Consider the following 20,760-nt stretch of genomic DNA (forward strand, 5'->3'; position numbering starts at 1 on the left):
GAATATTTACTACTTTACATTTCATTTTAGAAATTTAAAACATTGATTCAAATAAAATTTTATAACAGATATAGAATGAATTCAGATTATGTTTTTACAACAGGAACTATAAACTACACAATATATTCAGAAAATATATGTTCATAACTTAAATTGCTGAAAACATTTACAATAGGAAAATAATAAATACAAAATAATATCTTAAATTACTCTTAAAAATTTTTCCCAATGAAAAACAGTATAATTTTGTACAGTTCTATTATATTTTTAAAAATTTATTGAAATGTTAAATGAAACAAACTGTATTGAGTAGTAATAAATCTTATAAATGTATTGTTTCTATGTATCAAAAAAGCAACAATTTTCAATTCTGTTTTCAATACAGCATAAACAGAACAATCTATGATTATCATTCTCAAGTGCCAATTGTCTATTCATAAATTATTTTTTTATATTTTCAGGTAGAATTAAGAATTCAAACTTAATACAATTAAAATATAACAAAATCTTCAAACTTTTCCTCAAATAGCAATTATTTAATTTTTCAAATTTTCAAATTTAAATTAAGAGCAATATTACAGATTATTCTGAATTTATATTTGTCACGCATATGTTATTTAAGAAATTATTCAGTTCAATTATTTTCAATTATTCAGTTCAATTTATGAACATATTTTCAACATGAAAATATGTTCATAAATTAAAATTCTAGTGAAGCAATCAAATCTTTGAAAGAAAAAAAATTCAGAAAAATATATTTGGTTCCAAATACAGGGTGTTCAGAAAGTCACTGTACATTTTTCATAATCATATCTTTGCATTATTTCAAAAGATGTGTGGCCCTGATGCTCACCAGATCATATGTAAACATATAAATAACACTTTATCTTTGCCGAGAAATATATTTATTTCCAAAACAAATGTTTTCAGCCTGATTTACAGGTCATCCTCAGGTTGAGAACGAAATTTGAATTAAAGCATTCCACCAATAGAATACAAAATTCAAAATTAAAAATTAAATAAGCAACAGAAAATTTAAATTTAATTTTATTTTCAGTTAAGAAAGTAAATAAATTCTTATCTAACCTTCACTTTATGGGGTTTCCAAAAAAACAATAAACATTTAAACTGTCATCATAAAGTACTCAGCAAATCACCAAATATATAAATAACTTCTTATTTTTGCCGATAAATATATTTATTTCAAAACAAATGTTTTCAGCCTGATTTACAGGCCATCCTCAGGTTGAGAACAAAATTTGAATTAAAGAATTCCATTAATGGATTACAAAATTAAAAATTAAATAAGCAACGGAATAACATAAAATAAAATTAAAATATTAAATAACCAATGGAGTAACATAAAAATATAAAATATGTACATAGAAGTATTAAGAAATATAATTATTAACACATCCAATAAAATTACAATTTTAACTAATTAGAGCTCTTAGTAAATTTTTTAACTATAAACTTCCATGCAGAGGGAAGACTTATGGTATTCCTTGCATTCAAACAGCCTGCCTGTAGTTTACTCCTATAAATCTGCATCTTTTCAGCTGTCAATGCCAAAGATGGGGAAGATAAAGGTTCGATGATGGCTGCCTCATTTCATTTGACTACAGATCCTTGTGCTTGCACCATTTGGGACAAATTTGTTACATTAGATTCCTTTTTGATATTGTAAATATGCTCCTTGAGTCTAAGTCCCAAAATCCTGGTGGTTACTCCAATATAGTATTTTTTAATGCCCAATTACATATTCTCATAAGGAATTCTATAAACCCCTGCTTTCTCTTCTGACTTTATACTATATTTATCATTTTTGAGGATTTTGTATAAATTAGGGGCCCTTTTTATAAGCGTTTTCGAACCTTTTCTGTCAGCAACCTCTTTCATAACGCTATTCATACTTTCATTATATGTAAATTTCACGACTCCAGTAGGAGCACTTTTAAATGACCTTTTCTTGACATTTGCCTCATACTTCTTAACTATTCCTAGAATTGCACTTTTTCAATAACCTAGGGTCTGGGCCATGCTCATTATTCTATTTCTTTACTCCTGTCTTGTATTCTGTCACAATACAAAAATGCCCTTCTTATTAAAGCTCGGAAAGCTGCAATTCTATATTTATACGGATCCTTGGATTGGGAGGGAATATACAATGGGCTATGGGATGGTTTAATAAAAATGCTAGTGGACAAATGGCCTTTTCTGAATTTAATACCAATGTCTAGAAAATGCAGATCCAAGGAACTCTTCTGCTCCAATCTTAAACTAAGGCTATCATTGTTATCATTGATCTTATCCAAAAAATTCTTAATCCTACTGTTGTTTTTCCATAATATAAGTAGGTCATCAACATATCTGCTAAAATAAACGACATCCTCCTTGAAATTGTGAAGAATTCTTCTTTCTAGCCCTCTAACTACCAATTTGCATAGGATCCCTGAGAGTGGGCTTCCCATAGGGACCCCTCTTCTATGTCTGTAGATCTGCCCATTAAAAGCAAAACAAGATTCATGGCACATCAATCTAGCCAGATCCTCTACTTCAGTATAATGAAGCAACTCTGAGTTCTTGCCGTATAAGAAATCCAAAAGTGCCTCCTCGCATGATTCTATCTTTACTGAAGGATACATGTTCTCATAGTTGAAAACAGTTGCAACTTCATCTTCCATTAACAAAATATTTTGTAGATCTTTGACCACTTTCATAGGTTCACACTCAACTAGAGTATCCATGCCCAGCTGGGAGGATAAATATTCATGCAACTTCTTTTCTAATACAAACGTGGGACCTCTGCATTTCTCTACAACCAGTCTTATTTCTTTACTGGTTTTATGTATCTTAGTGAAAGCAAACAACCTAGGTGTTCCAGGTCTAGGGTTCCTGCATTTTTTGAGAAAAGGCAAAGCTGTGGAAAGTTTAGAGACCTCTAGTTTCCTGACTCTTCTATCCAAACTTCCAATAAGGAAGTTTGGATAGAAGAGTCAGAAAGGAATCTAATGCAACAATTCTGTCCCAAATGGCGCAAGCACAAGGATCTGTAATCAAATGGAATGAGGCAGTCATCATCGAACCTTTATCTTTCCCATCTTTGGCGTTGACAGCTGAAAAGAACTAGATTTATAGGAGTAAACTACAGGCAGGCTGTTTGAATGCGAGAGATGCTGAAAGTCTTCCCTCTGCATGGAAGTTTATAGTTAAAAAATTTACTAAGAGCGCTAATTAGTTAAAATTGTAATTTTATTGGATGTGTTAATAATTATATTTCTTAATACTTCTATGTACATATTTTATATTTTTATGTTATTCTGCTGCTTATTTAATTTTTAATTTTGTAATCCATTAATGGAATGCTTTAATTCAAATTTCGTTCTCAACATGAGGATGGCCTGTAAATCAGACTGAAAAGGCTTGTTTTGAAATAAATATATTTATTGGCAAAGATAAGGTGTTATTTATACATTCAAACTGTCTTCATGAAAATGATGATATAAGATTAAATCAAAATTATTTGATTTATAATTTCTTTCTTTTATTTTAATGTATAGTGGAACCTCTATATTCGTAATATTCGATATTCATCACATTTTGATGAGTTTTTTTATTTTTCCATATTCGTCAGTATTTTCTGTATTCATAGTCATTCCCAACACTGGAAGTGGCACTACTATTGCATATCAATGCGATCAACTAGCTGTGTTAGCTAGCTGTATTTATTCAGTCTGCTTTGTGCGGTTGTTGTGAGTGTTATTGAGTTATTGAAGAAGTAATTANTTGATAACGTATACGGATTCTTGTCGTAGGGTGGCAGAGTGGAAGCGTGTCCTTTTTTCTAGAAATACGCATTTATTTTCAGATCAGATCTGTTTGTGTTTAATATTTAAAAACAGAAAAGAATGTAGTCGAATAATAAAAATAATTTTTCTGATTTCTGAAAATATAGTATACTTTTTGCAGAAATTATTATTGCATAAAGTCCCAATATTCATATTTCTCACATTACTGATTCAATAGTTTTCGATCGTACAAATTTTAAAAGTCTATCTAATGTTATGTCATAAAAATGGCATTTTGACTTCATGATGTTTTAGATGTACGTTAAAAATTAATAAAAATGTTTAAATATAATTTCTAAACGAGAAACTTTCGCCTGCTTTTTAATTTTTCTCTTTTTTATAAGCTATAAGAAGGCATCGGCCGAATGGCCGAGCTGTTAAGGTGGCAGTCTACCGTTCTGGGGAACCCTGGATCGAATTCCAACGGTTACAACAACCCCAGGAATTTTTTAGGAATGCCCGTCCGGACCCATCTATCATCACCTATTGTGCTAGCTTCATTGTGGGCCTGGCTGAACCCATAATGGACTTTTTAAAAGCCTTCTTAGTGCTCACAAGCAGGAGTGTTTAAAAAATCCAAGAGGGCATTCCCAAAATTAGTTCGGTCAAGGTACAATAGATGATGCCCGAAAAATCAGAACCTATATATTCGGGTTAAGTCGTTTACAGAAAAATTTTGGATTGATCAAGATTCAAACCCTCCAGAAGTTCAAAATTGCATATGCATATCAAATATATGTACTGTATATGTCATATACACTCACTCTCAAAAAAGTTACGCACCAAGAAGCAGGCAATGAATCGAATAAAACTTTAATAGTGTGGACGTAATGATTATGGTAATAAATGATTGTATTATCATAGCAAATGTACAAGTTCCTCTGAAAAAATAGTACAATTTAAAGAAATCTGGATACATTTGACGATACGGTCGCGCATGGAGACATACAGGCACCGCATTCTATCCTACAACAGATCTTTTGCAAATGCCGCTCCATATCCGTCACACTCGTACTGTACGTGGTAGAAAATTGCGTCTCATTTAATAATCACAAATGCTCGATGAAAATCTAGTCAAAGGAAATTTAAAATTATTGTTAAATGTTATATAACATTGTTACGTACAACGCATTGTGTCACGGTAATGTTTTGTAAATATTTTTCCGTTACGTAATAAAAGGTTGCTGGAGCTGTTGACTCCTCGGGGAGCCGTTGGTGACGTTGACCTCGTTTCACGCTCCCCTTTTCAACGCTGACCTTCCGTGAGTCATTTCTTGTGTATTCTTTGTTTTTTTGTTACATAACCTGTTACGCGAGTCTAACTTGTTTTTACTAATCTCTCCGACAAGCAACATCTAGTCTAACAACCCACAGGTCGGAAAAAGTCAAAAAGAAACAAAAGTGTCCCTCACACCATTACTAAGGATCATAGATGGCTCTCCAGACCAGCAGAGGAGCAGGATTGATGCATTTACCAATGGTCCTCCACACATTAACGCAGTGCACATACAGAATAGACCTATTTATGACGACAAAAGTCTATTTTTATATTAGTGCTGAAAAATAAAATTGATTTTAATAGATGTTTCTCAACAACCCATATTTGTGATCTCACATATATTTCATTCGTATTCGTAACAATAAGTGCTTTAGTAACCTCGCAAGAGAACGTTCCCTCAGTTGACTGTACCCAAGTCAATTGCCCGAAACATCGGCAAAAAATTTTGTTTTTTACCTTTTTGTTTATTAAGTAATAATTTTGTGTAAGGCTTTCAGAAAAAGTTCCACTGAGAACCGCTATTTTGTGTTGTTTGTACTCGTATATTATTGAATAAAGAAAGAAAAATAAAGAATCTGTCTATTCCAAATGATTCTTTGTCTATACAAAGAATCATTTGGAATAGCTTACACCCTTTGTTTACAGGTAGTCGTGATGTGTATATGTTGCATGCCATAAAAAAAACAAAATACATTTTTATATTTCATGAATATTTCATGTTTGTTAAAATAGACCCCTTTCAAGTAGAATTTTGCAGTTTTCCCATCTACTCCACTCATTTAGATGCTGCTAAGCAGATATCAAACCAAAATATTCATTTTTACGGAAAAAGTTTTCTTAATCTCGCCATCTTACGCCTTCAGGAAGGTAAGTTAAAAAACTTTAGACTTTACAAATATAAACTTGGCTCTTTGAAGCGAAGTATAGAAACCAATAATGCAGATAAAAATCTTGTGGGTACCGCTTCGAAGCGCTAAGCTTATCTTTACCAAAGAAAAATTCCCAAGAAAAAAATTTGTCATATTATTTTACTTGACGCTATTTGTTTACATCTCAGATGTTTTTGTTTGGATCCGAAAATGACGGCCGCATAGCCGAAGCAGTTAATGCCATAGCCTCCTCACTACGGGACCCGACATCAAATGCAGACTAGCAATACGGATTCTTGTCGTAGGGTGGCAGAGTGGAAGCGTGTCCTTTTTTCTAGAAATACGCATTTATTTTCAGATCAGATCTGTTTGTGTTTAATATTTAAAAACAGAAAAGAATGTAGTCGAATAATAAAAATAATTTTTCTGATTTCTGAAAATATAGTATACTTTTTGCAGAAATTATTATTGCATAAAGTCCCAATATTCATATTTCTCACATTACTGATTCAATAGTTTTCGATCGTACAAATTTTAAAAGTCTATCTAATGTTATGTCATAAAAATGGCATTTTGACTTCATGATGTTTTAGATGTACGTTAAAAATTAATAAAAATGTTTAAATATAATTTCTAAACGAGAAACTTTCGCCTGCTTTTTAATTTTTCTCTTTTTTATAAGCTATAAGAAGGCATCGGCCGAATGGCCGAGCTGTTAAGGTGGCAGTCTACCGTTCTGGGGAACCCTGGATCGAATTCCAACGGTTACAACAACCCCAGGAATTTTTTAGGAATGCCCGTCCGGACCCATCTATCATCACCTATTGTGCTAGCTTCATTGTGGGCCTGGCTGAACCCATAATGGACTTTTTAAAAGCCTTCTTAGTGCTCACAAGCAGGAGTGTTTAAAAAATCCAAGAGGGCATTCCCAAAATTAGTTCGGTCAAGGTACAATAGATGATGCCCGAAAAATCAGAACCTATATATTCGGGTTAAGTCGTTTACAGAAAAATTTTGGATTGATCAAGATTCAAACCCTCCAGAAGTTCAAAATTGCATATGCATATCAAATATATGTACTGTATATGTCATATACACTCACTCTCAAAAAAGTTACGCACCAAGAAGCAGGCAATGAATCGAATAAAACTTTAATAGTGTGGACGTAATGATTATGGTAATAAATGATTGTATTATCATAGCAAATGTACAAGTTCCTCTGAAAAAATAGTACAATTTAAAGAAATCTGGATACATTTGACGATACGGTCGCGCATGGAGGCATACAGGCACCGCATTCTATCCTACAACAGATCTTTTGCAAATGCCGCTCCATATCCGTCACACTCGTACTGTACGTGGTAGAAAATGGCGTCTCATTTAATAATCACAAATGCTCGATGAAAATCTAGTCAAAGGAAATTTAAAATTATTGTTAAATGTTATATGACATTGTTACGTACAACGCATTGTGTCACGGTAATGTTTTGTAAATATTTTTCCGTTACGTAATAAAAGGTTGCTGGAGCTGTTGACCCCTCGGGGAGCCGTTGGTGACGGTGACCTCGTTTCACTCTCCCCTTTTCAACGCTGACCTTCCGTGAGTCATTTCTTGTGTATTCTTTGTTTTTTTGTTACATAACCTGTTACGCGAGTCTAACTTGTTTTTACTAATCTCTCCGACAAGCAACATCTAGTCTAACAACCCACAGGTCGGAAAAAGTCAAAAAGATACAAAAGTGTCCCTCACACCATTACTAAGGATCATAGATGGCTCTCCAGACCAGCAGAGGAGCAGGATTGATGCATTTACCAATGGTCCTCCACACATTAACGCAGTGCACATACAGAATAGACCTATTTATGACGACAAAAGTCTATTTTTGTATTAGTGCTGAAAAATAAAATTGATTTTAATAGATGTTTCTCAACAACCCATATTTGTGATCTCGCGTATATTTCATTCGTATTCGTAACAATAAGTGCTTTAGTAACCTCGCAAGAGAACGTTCCCTCAGTTGACTGTACCCAAGTCAATTGCCCGAAACATCGGCAAAAAATTTTCTGTTTTTTACCTTTTTGTTTATTAAGTAATAATTTTGTGTAAGGCTTTCAGAAAAAGTTCCACTGAGAACCGCTATTTTGTGTTGTTTGTACTCGTATATTATTGAATAAAGAAAGAAAAATAAAGAATCTGTCTATTCCAAATGATTCTTTGTCTATACAAAGAATCATTTGGAATAGCTTACACCCTTTGTTTACAGGTAGTCGTGATGTGTATATGTTGCATGCCATAAAAAAAACAAAATACATTTTTATATTTCATGAATATTTCATGTTTGTTAAAATAGACCCCTTTCAAGTAGAATTTTGCAGTTTTCCCATCTACTCCACTCATTTAGATGCTGCTAAGCAGATATCAAACCAAAATATTCATTTTTACGGAAAAAGTTTTCTTAATCTCGCCATCTTACGCCTTCAGGAAGGTAAGTTAAAAAACTTTAGACTTTACAAATATAAACTTGGCTCTTTGAAGCGAAGTATAGAAACCAATAATGCAGATATGAATCTTGTGGGTACCGCTTCGAAGCGCTAAGCTTATCTTTACCAAAGAAAAATTCCCAAGAAAAAAATTTGTCATATTATTTTACTTGACGCTATTTGTTTACATCTCAGATGTTTTTGTTTGGATCCGAAAATGACGGCCGGATAGCCGAAGCGGTTAATGCCATAGCCTCCTCACTACGGGACCCGACATCAAATGCAGACTAGCAACCTCAAATTTTTCATGGAAGATCTATCGCGAATATGTTTATACATAAACCCAAATATATACAAATATTTATGATATATTTTATTTTAAACCAATAAAATTCTAGTTTACGCAAGAAATGGGTTCTAAACAGTTCAAATTACAGTTACCAACTTTATTGTACCAAAAAAAAAAAAAAATTGTAGGGACATTTATATTTCTAAACTAACAGTAAATTATAAAATACTGTATTAGCGTTTAGATAACAAATAGCATTTTAAACTCGATGTTAGAATTGTTTCTAGTTGCATACAATGTCACCTTAATCCAGACCCTAAATTTTATTTGCTTGTATAACTCAGATTTATAAAAGTAAATGTTTTTCTTATTCTGTTAATCTAGCGAATAATAAAGACAAAACTATTATTTTAGAACAAGAAAATAAAATATTGGAACGTTGTCTTAAAAAAGAGATGAGCAAAAGAAAACCTACAAACTTGAAAACATTGTTTTCTTCCCTTGCTGATTATGATGATGAGGATGATGATGGATGAAATAGACGAATGGCCAAAGCTGTTAAGGCACCAGCCTACCCCTTTGGGAACACTGAATCAAATCTAGGCAAACAACCTTAGGAATTTTTTCATGTTCATGCGGTCTGTTCCAGATATGTCTGGCCCCATCTCGTAGAGGCCTGCCGTTCCCATTGTAGGCCTGGACAAAACCAAGATTAATATGATTAAAACGATCCTCTTAGTACTAACAAAGCGAAAAAAGGCAAAAATGAAAAAAACAAAAAAATTGAAGATGAAAATAATAAGATAAAAATAATTGAAAACTGAAAATAATTCGGATTATAATTAGGAATTCGCATCCCTAATTGATATCCGACAAATTAGGGTGGTCCCCTTCTCGCAAGAAAAGGACCACCCTAAACCACACCCCGAACTAAAAATAAATCACAATTCCGTTATTTTTTCAGAACTGTTTTCGTTTTCCAAAAATCCAGCAACGAGTTGTGTAACATTTCCGGCAAAATTAAAATTTTATGCGGCGTCATCTGTTATGAGATTTTATTTTAAAAAGTTTTTACATTACAGTATTAATTTAAAATGGCAAAAAGCTTAATTCTGAAGGTAAACGAGTTTTATATATATAAATATAAATTTGTAAATGATAATGAGTAAAATCTTCATTAAGTCCGATCCCACTCGATATATGACACGACCCCCTTCTCCTACTCCTCGATCTTTAACCACCAAAATTTAATATAATCAATTCCCGGAAGACGCAAACCTCCCTGAAAAATTTCAGAAATTTCCGGCAAAAGGCATAAGAGTTACTAAGCTTCAAAGTGAGAGAACAAAATTGTGCTTTCCTAAACACTAACATTCATATACACGTGTTTCTTCAACTTTTTTTGTCTCACCGCACACTTGAATCTATAATTAAATTCCGCGGCACAAATTTGGGCGGAAAAAAATTCACGTGATTTAAAGTTGTGTTTGTAAACATTCTACCTCCACATTACTTGCCACTTAACCTAATTCTTTTTGCCTATATTTTTTGTGAATTAAATAAAACAGTATTGTTAAAATAGCAGCAGGCTTCAATAATAGTTATTTAAATTAATAATTTTGATTTACATAAGAAAAGCAATTAAAATTGTCTTAATCTGCACTTACAAGTGGCGAGATAATTGCCTTTAGAAACCTGCTCCATGTCCTGCCATTTCTAAGTTCAAATAATTTAAACTAAATATGGACAATTATAGATACATTTTTGATTTTAAAAAATTTCATTTTAAATGAAATAATCCGGTGTTATGCACGTATAATTTTGCTTGTGAATACACATTTTTTACTGCATTAGGTGTACTTTTATGTAATATAACAATGAAAAACTCTTACAGTCAATTTAAAGGTTTTAATTTTGGCATGTACACTTATTGTTCTTTTCATTTCTTTCCAAAATAATTTCTTTAATAACTTGAATTTTAGTAACTTAACCTGTTTTGGTTAACTTGAACGTTAGTAAAGATAATCTATATGAAATCCGTTGAGTTGAGTTGAATCTTAAAGTGCATGTGCACTCGATAAACTTTCAAAGACATTTTTCTCGGAAACAGAGCATCATATGAAAAAATTTTATTCCATATTTTCAATTCAGTATTTCATGTTGAATTACTACTTTCTGGCTTATACCACCAATTACATGACCAAAGATGTACAGTACAAAGATGTCAATATTGATACAAAAATACAGACGGCCAGATGGCCGAGGAGTTAAGGTGGCAGCCTACTGCTCTGGGGGACTCAGGATCGAAAAATTCCCAGGAAATTTTCACAAGGTGGTCCATCCGGATATGTTGGGCCCCATCCCTCACCTCCCAGCCGCTCCATTGTGGGCCTGGCCGAACCCGTAATGGGCCTGCTAAAAAGTAGTGACCACAGGGCAAAAAAGCCTGTGGGCACTAAAAGAAAAAAATGACAAAAATACATTTATAGTTTAATTTATTGGGAGAGTGAAGTGTAGACAATTTTCTATTATTTTTATTGTTTTTTATCTTAGCAAATATTTTAAAAAAATAATCATTATTATAGGAATTTATCGCACTAAATAAATAATCACACTTAAAAAAATAATCATTATTATAGGAATTTATCGCACTAAATAAAAACAGTACAATTTTTTAACTGTAAAAATCATTGTGATCATATGTGTCTGCAGAGGGGACAAACAAAACACTTGTGCTCTCCTAGGATTAAACAAAATGTTCCACAAATTATAATCATAAAAGTGATTGAGTCATGTAACCTTACACCCTTCACAAAGGAACACTTTGATGCAATACCAACTTCTTCAACTGTNACGTTTATACTAAGGCCAGAGAAATTATTTTCACACCAGTGTATGGCGGCATTTACAGCAAAGAGCTCAGCCTGAAAGACTGAGCAATGGTCGGCAAGTCTGAGCTGTTTGTGGAAGATTTCATCTTCGTCCCTATATACCACAAAGCTGCATCCAACAAACTTCCATGCAGAGGGAAGACTCTCGACATCCCTCACATTCAAACAGCCTTCCTATAGTTTACTCCTATAAATCTGAATCTTTTCAGCTGTCAACGCCAAAGATGGGGAAGATAAAGGTTCGATGATGGCTGCCTCATTCCATTTGACTACAGATCCTTGTGTTTGCGCCAGATCTAAATCCACCAGACTTATCTGTAGGGAGCAGCAAAATCTGCAGTGTATTGACATTGTCCACACACACTGGATGACTTGAAAGCAGCGATAACAGCATTCATTCAGTCTTTCAAGCAAGCAACTGATAGCAGTGTTTAGGAACAAAATAAGGAGGATCCAAGCCTGTATTCATGCTAACAAGGGTCACTTTCAATATTGTTTATAATTGTCATTCATATTTACCTCCTGTATTCTATATTGAATCATGTCTGTTAATAAATATATAAATGCACAGAGACTTTCTGAACACCCTGTAGAATCTGATGGTTTAGTAGTCTGAGTATTTGTGATGTTACTAAATCTCATTTTTATTGAAATTTTGCTAAACATGCTGAATGCTTTAAGAATAAAAAAAATACTAGAACATTTACTTTATCTACAAATAGTACATTTAACTTGTTAAATTAAGATATGATAAATAAATAACTTATAAAATTGAAAATCCTTCAGTTAGCATCTCCATTTAAAAAAAATACACTCTTTAAAAGATACTTAACAATACAATGAATAAGTGAAACAATCCTGAGTATAAAAATCAAATTGTTTACTTAAAAAAACTATAGTAATTGAGATTTTTTAAAAATATTTTACATTATATTCAGAATACACTGTGCTATAATATGGTTACATGCTAGATAAAGTTGATCTAAAATTAAATTTACAATTGCCTCTTTAATTTTGGAACAAAATATCATTTTATTGAGAAAGTAAAGATTTTAGATTCAAATGATCAGATTCTTATATATATTATAATTAAATTATAATAACTACAAAATACTTTAAAATGAAAATATTTCATTTTATTTTAAATGGTATACTTCACTGAGGAAGGACTATGGTATTAGGTTAAAAATGTTATCATTTATTAAACATACTGCTGGAGTTACAAGATGCACTGTTTCTTCTGTTTATTTTTTCAGTTAGAACTTATTTAAAATTAACTAAACTGATACAATAATTTTGAAACATAACTTAATAAAATAAAATAATTTATAGCTTTTTATTTTATAATTTAAAGACCTAGCAAAAAAAAAAACAAAAACATATATCGTAAACAAGAATTATATTTTTATAGAAATCAATAGTGAATACATTTGAAAGTAGGCCTATTTATTATTTTACAGAGTAGCTTTAATGTGTTTTTAATTTTTCTTTTAGTCTCAAAAAAATTTACTAAATAATTCATAAAGACAAGAAGAACACCTCTTACATATTGTTTGATAGCAATAAACAAATTGATATGGATAATTTTAAGATTTCATTAAATCCTAAAATTTATATAATCTGTAAAGTACTAAGAGCTTATAAATTAAATTATTTTTCAAAATCTAATAATTATTGCTTATCCTACTATTCTATGTAAAAATGTACTTATTATTTTTACATTATTATTATTATTTTAATGTACTATGTAAAAATGTATTCTATGTAAAAATGTACTTATATATTTGACTAATAATTGAACACTTTGTTCAATTATTAGTCAAATATATAAGTACATTTTTACATAGATTTTATTAAAATAATTTTAAAGTTTTTTGAAAAGCTAATAATTTTCATCTTTCATAGCTAATAAATAGAAAAACAAAAAACTCATTTTTAGTCAATACTTTAAGAGTTTGCAAATTATTTAATTTCTAAATATTCTAAAAAGAAACTTTCCTTCTTTCTTTTATCCAAATTTTCAAAACTAAATTAATTCCTATCATAAGTAATTTTGAAGTTGCTACTACATATTGTTCCTACTATAGAAATTTGAATTTCTATTACATTAAAATTTATCAGCTATCATGTTAAAAAATGATCTAGATAATTTATATTTCTTATAAGTAAATAAAGTATTAGTTTCTCATTTGATTTTAACAAAGGAGAAATTAATATACATCCTTTCATTCTAATTCTTATCTTCTGACTTGTCTAGATTAAAACAAAAAGAAAAAAAGCACATGTATTTTGTCTAGATTACAAAATTAAAACAGTAGCAATAGCTTGAAGTTGTCTATGTAAGCTACACGGGTAGTAGCTTATCAGAAAGTGACAATTTACCACCAGCATAGTGTTCCAAACTATAAGAATATTCCAGTCCCACATAAAACTGCACAGATATGCATTGATATATGTATCACATAGGTACCATGTGTTTACAGATACATATTTATGTATGCACAAACATTAATATATTTTAAACTCAATGTAACTATAAATATTAAAGAAAATTATCTAAGTATTTTGTTGATAAACAGTCTAAAAATATCTATGTGCTTCCATTTTATTATGATGATGATAAAACACAAAAATATAAAAAACTACATATAAAAGTTTTATATTGTAATTCAAATTTTGCATGATGATAAACTTCCTAAATTTACTTTGATGACCTTTATATTAACCTTCATTTTCCTTTCATCAGTATTTCTAAAGCAATACTAATTGAAGTATTTCTATATTAGATTAAAAAGAACAGCTTAACTTAAAAAAAATATAACTTTACTTCATTAAAATATACACTATTACAATTTAATAAAAGTATTTACTGTTGTAAAGATAAAATTTTTCTCATCAATAATAAATAACAAAAATAAATACAAGCTATCATTCTATATTTAAGATTTGTAATACAATATATTTAACTGTGTTAAAGCTTTTTCAACCAAGAGATCTGATCTATTTCAATATTGATATCAACATATATTTCTATTATCTTCATATCAATATCAAAGACTTGACTATAAATTTAAAAAAAACAGCAAGAAACAATCAGATATAGTACATTTTAAATCTTGTTCCATGATTAGGAAACATATTTCCTGATGTTCAAAATAATTATTGAATTTTAAATTTAAGCATTTTTATAACAAGCAATATGACTTATTTCAAAAACATTCATACTGAAATGTAGTTTAATATCTCTATTTTTAAGAAAGCATAAAATACAAAAAGGTATTAAAAAAACTATGATAACATGATATTAAAATAAATAAAAATTAAAAAATTTATCTATTAGCTCAAGTTTTTTTTCAATTCAATAATTTTTATATTATTATATAAAATTTTATCATTATTCTATCATTATATGATTGGAAACTAATAGCTACAAATGCATTTTCATATTTATTTATTTAAGTTTTAAGCCTATATTATTTTTTTATTCCTATTTTTTGTAATTATTTTAGATGAAACTATTACTAGCATAATATAAAAATTTATATAATCTTTTAGAAAATATAAAATTTAATATAGAAAATCAATTACATTAAGTAAGTAATATAAACTGATCAATTTGTTTAATATCAGATCAAGATTTTGATTACATCCAAAATCAAAAAGTTATATTAACATAAAGAACAAGTTAATTATGTTTTATTTTGAAATAATTGTAAAAAAGTTTTCCAATGAACTGCAAAAATACAACTACCTGGCATTTTTCTCAGTAAACAGTAATTAAAAATATACAAATTATATCATTGTGGAAACAAGCAACCATTAACAACTGTGGAAACATTACTAGTATTTTAAAATAAATCCAAATGACTCACAAGCAATCAACAGTAACTAAGATAAATTATTTAAACTTTACAAAGGTTTTATATTTTTAAATGTACTCATACAAATATTTAAAAACATTTTATTTTATAAATTTATAAAAACAAAATAGCTGTAAATTTAATAATAATATATAAAATTTTTAAAGACTTATTAACATGTATGTATGTATGTATGTATGTATGTATGTATATGTATGAGTATATAATGAAGGAAATGAAAATCATAAAATCCGTTTAAAAATATTTTGAAGAAAGCCAATAAGTGTTATTTTAGACTTATCAATCTTACCGACAAATCCAAACGAGAGAAAGAATTTAAAATGTATCAACAACTTAGACACTAGTATAGATATAAAATGAAAATTTTATATACTGTATCTAAACAAACACTAAATGTATTTTTTTTCATGGTGTAATCAACCACCTGCTGTTTCTGAATACAAATTCTTTATATATAATATTCACTATTGCAAATGTATCAATAAATCACTTAAATCAATCCAAATTTCATCATTTAAAATTACATATGGAAAAAATTTATAAATTATATATTCAATNATTTATAAAAGTAAATGTTTTTCTTATTCTGTTAATCTAGCGAATAATAAAGACAAAACTATTATTTTAGAACAAGAAAATAAAATATTGGAACGTTGTCTTAAAAAAGAGATGAGCAAAAGAAAACCTACAAACTTGAAAACATTGTTTTCTTCCCTTGCTGATTATGATGATGAGGATGATGATGGATGAAATAGACGAATGGCCAAAGCTGTTAAGGCACCAGCCTACCCCTTTGGGAACACTGAATCAAATCTAGGCAAACAACCTTAGGAATTTTTTCATGTTCATGCGGTCTGTTCCAGATATGTCTGGCCCCATCTCGTAGAGGCCTGCCGTTCCCATTGTAGGCCTGGACAAAACCAAGATTAATATGATTAAAACGATCCTCTTAGTACTAACAAAGCGAAAAAAGGCAAAAATGAAAAAAACAAAAAAATTGAAGATGAAAATAATAAGATAAAAATAATTGAAAACTGAAAATAATTCGGATTATAATTAGGAATTCGCATCCCTAATTGATATCCGACAAATTAGGGTGGTCCCCTTCTCGCAAGAAAAGGACCACCCTAAACCACACCCCGAACTAAAAATAAATCACAATTCCGTTATTTTTTCAGAACTGTTTTCGTTTTCCAAAAATCCAGCAACGAGTTGTGTAACATTTCCGGCAAAATTAAAATTTTATGCGGCGTCATCTGTTATGAGATTTTATTTTAAAAAGTTTTTACATTACAGTATTAATTTAAAATGGCAAAAAGCTTAATTCTGAAGGTAAACGAGTTTTATATATATAAATATAAATTTGTAAATGATAATGAGTAAAATCTTCATTAAGTCCGATCCCACTCGATATATGACACGACCCCCTTCTCCTACTCCTCGATCTTTAACCACCAAAATTTAATATAATCAATTCCCGGAAGACGCAAACCTCCCTGAAAAATTTCAGAAATTTCCGGCAAAAGGCATAAGAGTTACTAAGCTTCAAAGTGAGAGAACAAAATTGTGCTTTCCTAAACACTAACATTCATATACACGTGTTTCTTCAACTTTTTTTGTCTCACCGCACACTTGAATCTATAATTAAATTCCGCGGCACAAATTTGGGCGGAAAAAAATTCACGTGATTTAAAGTTGTGTTTGTAAACATTCTACCTCCACATTACTTGCCACTTAACCTAATTCTTTTTGCCTATATTTTTTGTGAATTAAATAAAACAGTATTGTTAAAATAGCAGCAGGCTTCAATAATAGTTATTTAAATTAATAATTTTGATTTACATAAGAAAAGCAATTAAAATTGTCTTAATCTGCACTTACAAGTGGCGAGATAATTGCCTTTAGAAACCTGCTCCATGTCCTGCCATTTCTAAGTTCAAATAATTTAAACTAAATATGGACAATTATAGATACATTTTTGATTTTAAAAAATTTCATTTTAAATGAAATAATCCGGTGTTATGCACGTATAATTTTGCTTGTGAATACACATTTTTTACTGCATTAGGTGTACTTTTATGTAATATAACAATGAAAAACTCTTACAGTCAATTTAAAGGTTTTAATTTTGGCATGTACACTTATTGTTCTTTTCATTTCTTTCCAAAATAATTTCTTTAATAACTTGAATTTTAGTAACTTAACCTGTTTTGGTTAACTTGAACGTTAGTAAAGATAATCTATATGAAATCCGTTGAGTTGAGTTGAATCTTAAAGTGCATGTGCACTCGATAAACTTTCAAAGACATTTTTCTCGGAAACAGAGCATCATATGAAAAAATTTTATTCCATATTTTCAATTCAGTATTTCATGTTGAATTACTACTTTCTGGCTTATACCACCAATTACATGACCAAAGATGTACAGTACAAAGATGTCAATATTGATACAAAAATACAGACGGCCAGATGGCCGAGGAGTTAAGGTGGCAGCCTACTGCTCTGGGGGACTCAGGATCGAAAAATTCCCAGGAAATTTTCACAAGGTGGTCCATCCGGATATGTTGGGCCCCATCCCTCACCTCCCAGCCGCTCCATTGTGGGCCTGGCCGAACCCGTAATGGGCCTGCTAAAAAGTAGTGACCACAGGGCAAAAAAGCCTGTGGGCACTAAAAGAAAAAAATGACAAAAATACATTTATAGTTTAATTTATTGGGAGAGTGAAGTGTAGACAATTTTCTATTATTTTTATTGTTTTTTATCTTAGCAAATATTTTAAAAAAATAATCATTATTATAGGAATTTATCGCACTAAATAAATAATCACACTTAAAAAAATAATCATTATTATAGGAATTTATCGCACTAAATAAAAACAGTACAATTTTTTAACTGTAAAAATCATTGTGATCATATGTGTCTGCAGAGGGGACAAACAAAACACTTGTGCTCTCCTAGGATTAAACAAAATGTTCCACAAATTATAATCATAAAAGTGATTGAGTCATGTAACCTTACACCCTTCACAAAGGAACACTTTGATGCAATACCAACTTTTTCAACTGTGGTTTCTAATTAAACCTCCATATTGACAAAATTGTGGACTTGTTAGAAAATTTTCAATTCCTTTTTTAAAGTTGTACCAAAATAAATATGATTTTTTATTTTAAAAATAAGTGTTTCAATCTGTTCATCAATCAATACCTGAATAATATGAAACTATAATTATCATTTTCAATATTATGGTCATTTAAAATTTCAATATTAGATGATCTATCTAAAATCATAAATAGAATAATTGTTAGAAATACTATATCTTGTTATTGGATTGTAATTTTAACCTAAAAATTATCAAATTGTCGTTAATAAACAGTTTATTAGTAACTTAATCAAATTACATAATTTATAACAATTTATACATTTGCATTTTAAAAACTTAAATTATTTTCAATCATTCATTCTATAAAACTTAAAATGATACAAATATATCCTTTGATTTATCATTTTAATTATAGATGATAATTAAAATTCAGCATAATAAACTATTGCAATGCTCATTTAGCATATTTACTGTGTGTTCATTTTAATAAATTAAATAATCATAAACATGGGTGTCTACAGAAAATTTTCCAGAGGGGCAAAGCTTAAAGACAAATAATTACATTGATAACTTTATTTAATTTTTTTCAGGTTTTTTTCACAAGTAGATTATAGAATTTGGTATTGCATCAAAGTGTTCCTTTGTGAAGGGTGTAAGGTTACATGTCTCAATCACTTTTATGATTATAATTTGTGGAACATTTTGTTTAATCCTAGGAGAGCACAAGTGTTTTGTTTGTCCCCTCTGCAGACACATATGATCACAATGATTTTTACAGTTAAAAAATTGTACTGTTTTTATTTAGTGCGAACTTTATACAGTATAAATAATAATCAGACATTGAGCATATGTAAGTTTATGAAAATTATCCTTTGGCAGTGCCACATGATTGGGCCTAGTATAGTATAATGGTGGTCTCAGTTTACCTAAGTTTGCAATTGGAACCAAGTGGCAAGAAACAGTCCAACATAACTGGAACAGATTGCCCATGAAAAAATTCCTGGAGTTCCTTGGCTGTCAACTTTGATAACATCTAAACATAACTTCTTTCAAACTGTTTGGATCAAGTAGATTTATATGAAGTAATTTTTATTGAATTATCAGACTTCACACCTTTGCAACTTCATTTTCAGTTATTGTCAAACAGTATGAAATTCTACTGGTCCTTTAATCAGTTCAATTATATTAATTAAATCCTACTAGTACTGCTCAATTAACAAATCAATCAAGTAAGTCAACAAAAACTTCTATTTATTAAAGAAACAGAAAATTATCTTGACTATACAATATTTATTAGAATTGAATTTAAAGAACTTGAGTTCTTTATTAAAAGTAAAATTGGTAGCTGGATTAATAACCTTATATCTAGTCTACAGAATAAAACACAGTTTAAATGTTTTCAGTCTAAACAGAAGGTCTTCTTCAGGAACCAACAAGTTCTAAAAATGGAACCAACTTCATGTTCACATTATAGAATGTGAAGTTTAAAAACTTAAAACAATGGAATTCTAGGATAGAATGTCTAGGAATAGTGTCAAAATTAGCAAATTTTATTGGATGCATACTGGATCACAATGATGGATCATAACAGGCTTGCCATGCTCTGGAAACTAATTTCTCTGCTTGTAATTGATTCAACTACCCTTTAATATAGCTTTAAAAATTTTCAGTGCTTCCATATCTCTAACGTGTCCAGCCCTTGCTGTCATCCTGAGAAGAGATACATATTGCAGCAATGGAAATATCTTCATCTGAGACATAGAGAGGGTAGTGGTGATTTTCTGTGTATTATGTCATACTCATGTTCTTTAACCTGTTTCAAGGGTCATTATTGAGAGATATGTGATCTTAGCACAATATAGTAATGAACTATATTTTCTTCAAGCTGATTAAAGAACATGTGTAAACAAATTGAAAACATATTACAAGTGCACTGGTACAAAATGCACTGAGAAATGTCTATAATATTCAATTTCATATCACTTAAGTTTTTTGAAAATACAAAAATGTCAGTAATCTGACATTTTCAATAATCCAGCATCATTCTGGTTCCATGAATGACAGTTGAACAAATTTATACTGTAGATCAGGCCTGGCCAACTTATAGTGGAATGTGATAACT

The 20,760-nt window shown here is 30.2% G+C and overlaps 1 protein-coding gene across 1 annotated transcript; it reads right to left on the reverse strand.

The window, feature by feature from the left end:
- Window positions 1-2,045: 2,045 nt before the first annotated feature.
- Window positions 2,046-2,747, reverse strand: LOC111628714. Its single transcript, XM_023372550.1, has one exon. The coding sequence runs from the start codon at window positions 2,745-2,747 to the stop codon at window positions 2,046-2,048; it is 702 nt and encodes a 233-aa protein (XP_023228318.1).
- Window positions 2,748-20,760: the final 18,013 nt, after the last annotated feature.

This window comes from Centruroides sculpturatus, unplaced genomic scaffold, assembly GCF_000671375.1.
Source record: "Centruroides sculpturatus isolate CEXI.00-Female unplaced genomic scaffold, Cexi_2.0 scaffold416, whole genome shotgun sequence".
Classification (NCBI taxonomy): Eukaryota; Metazoa; Arthropoda; class Arachnida; order Scorpiones; family Buthidae; genus Centruroides; species Centruroides sculpturatus.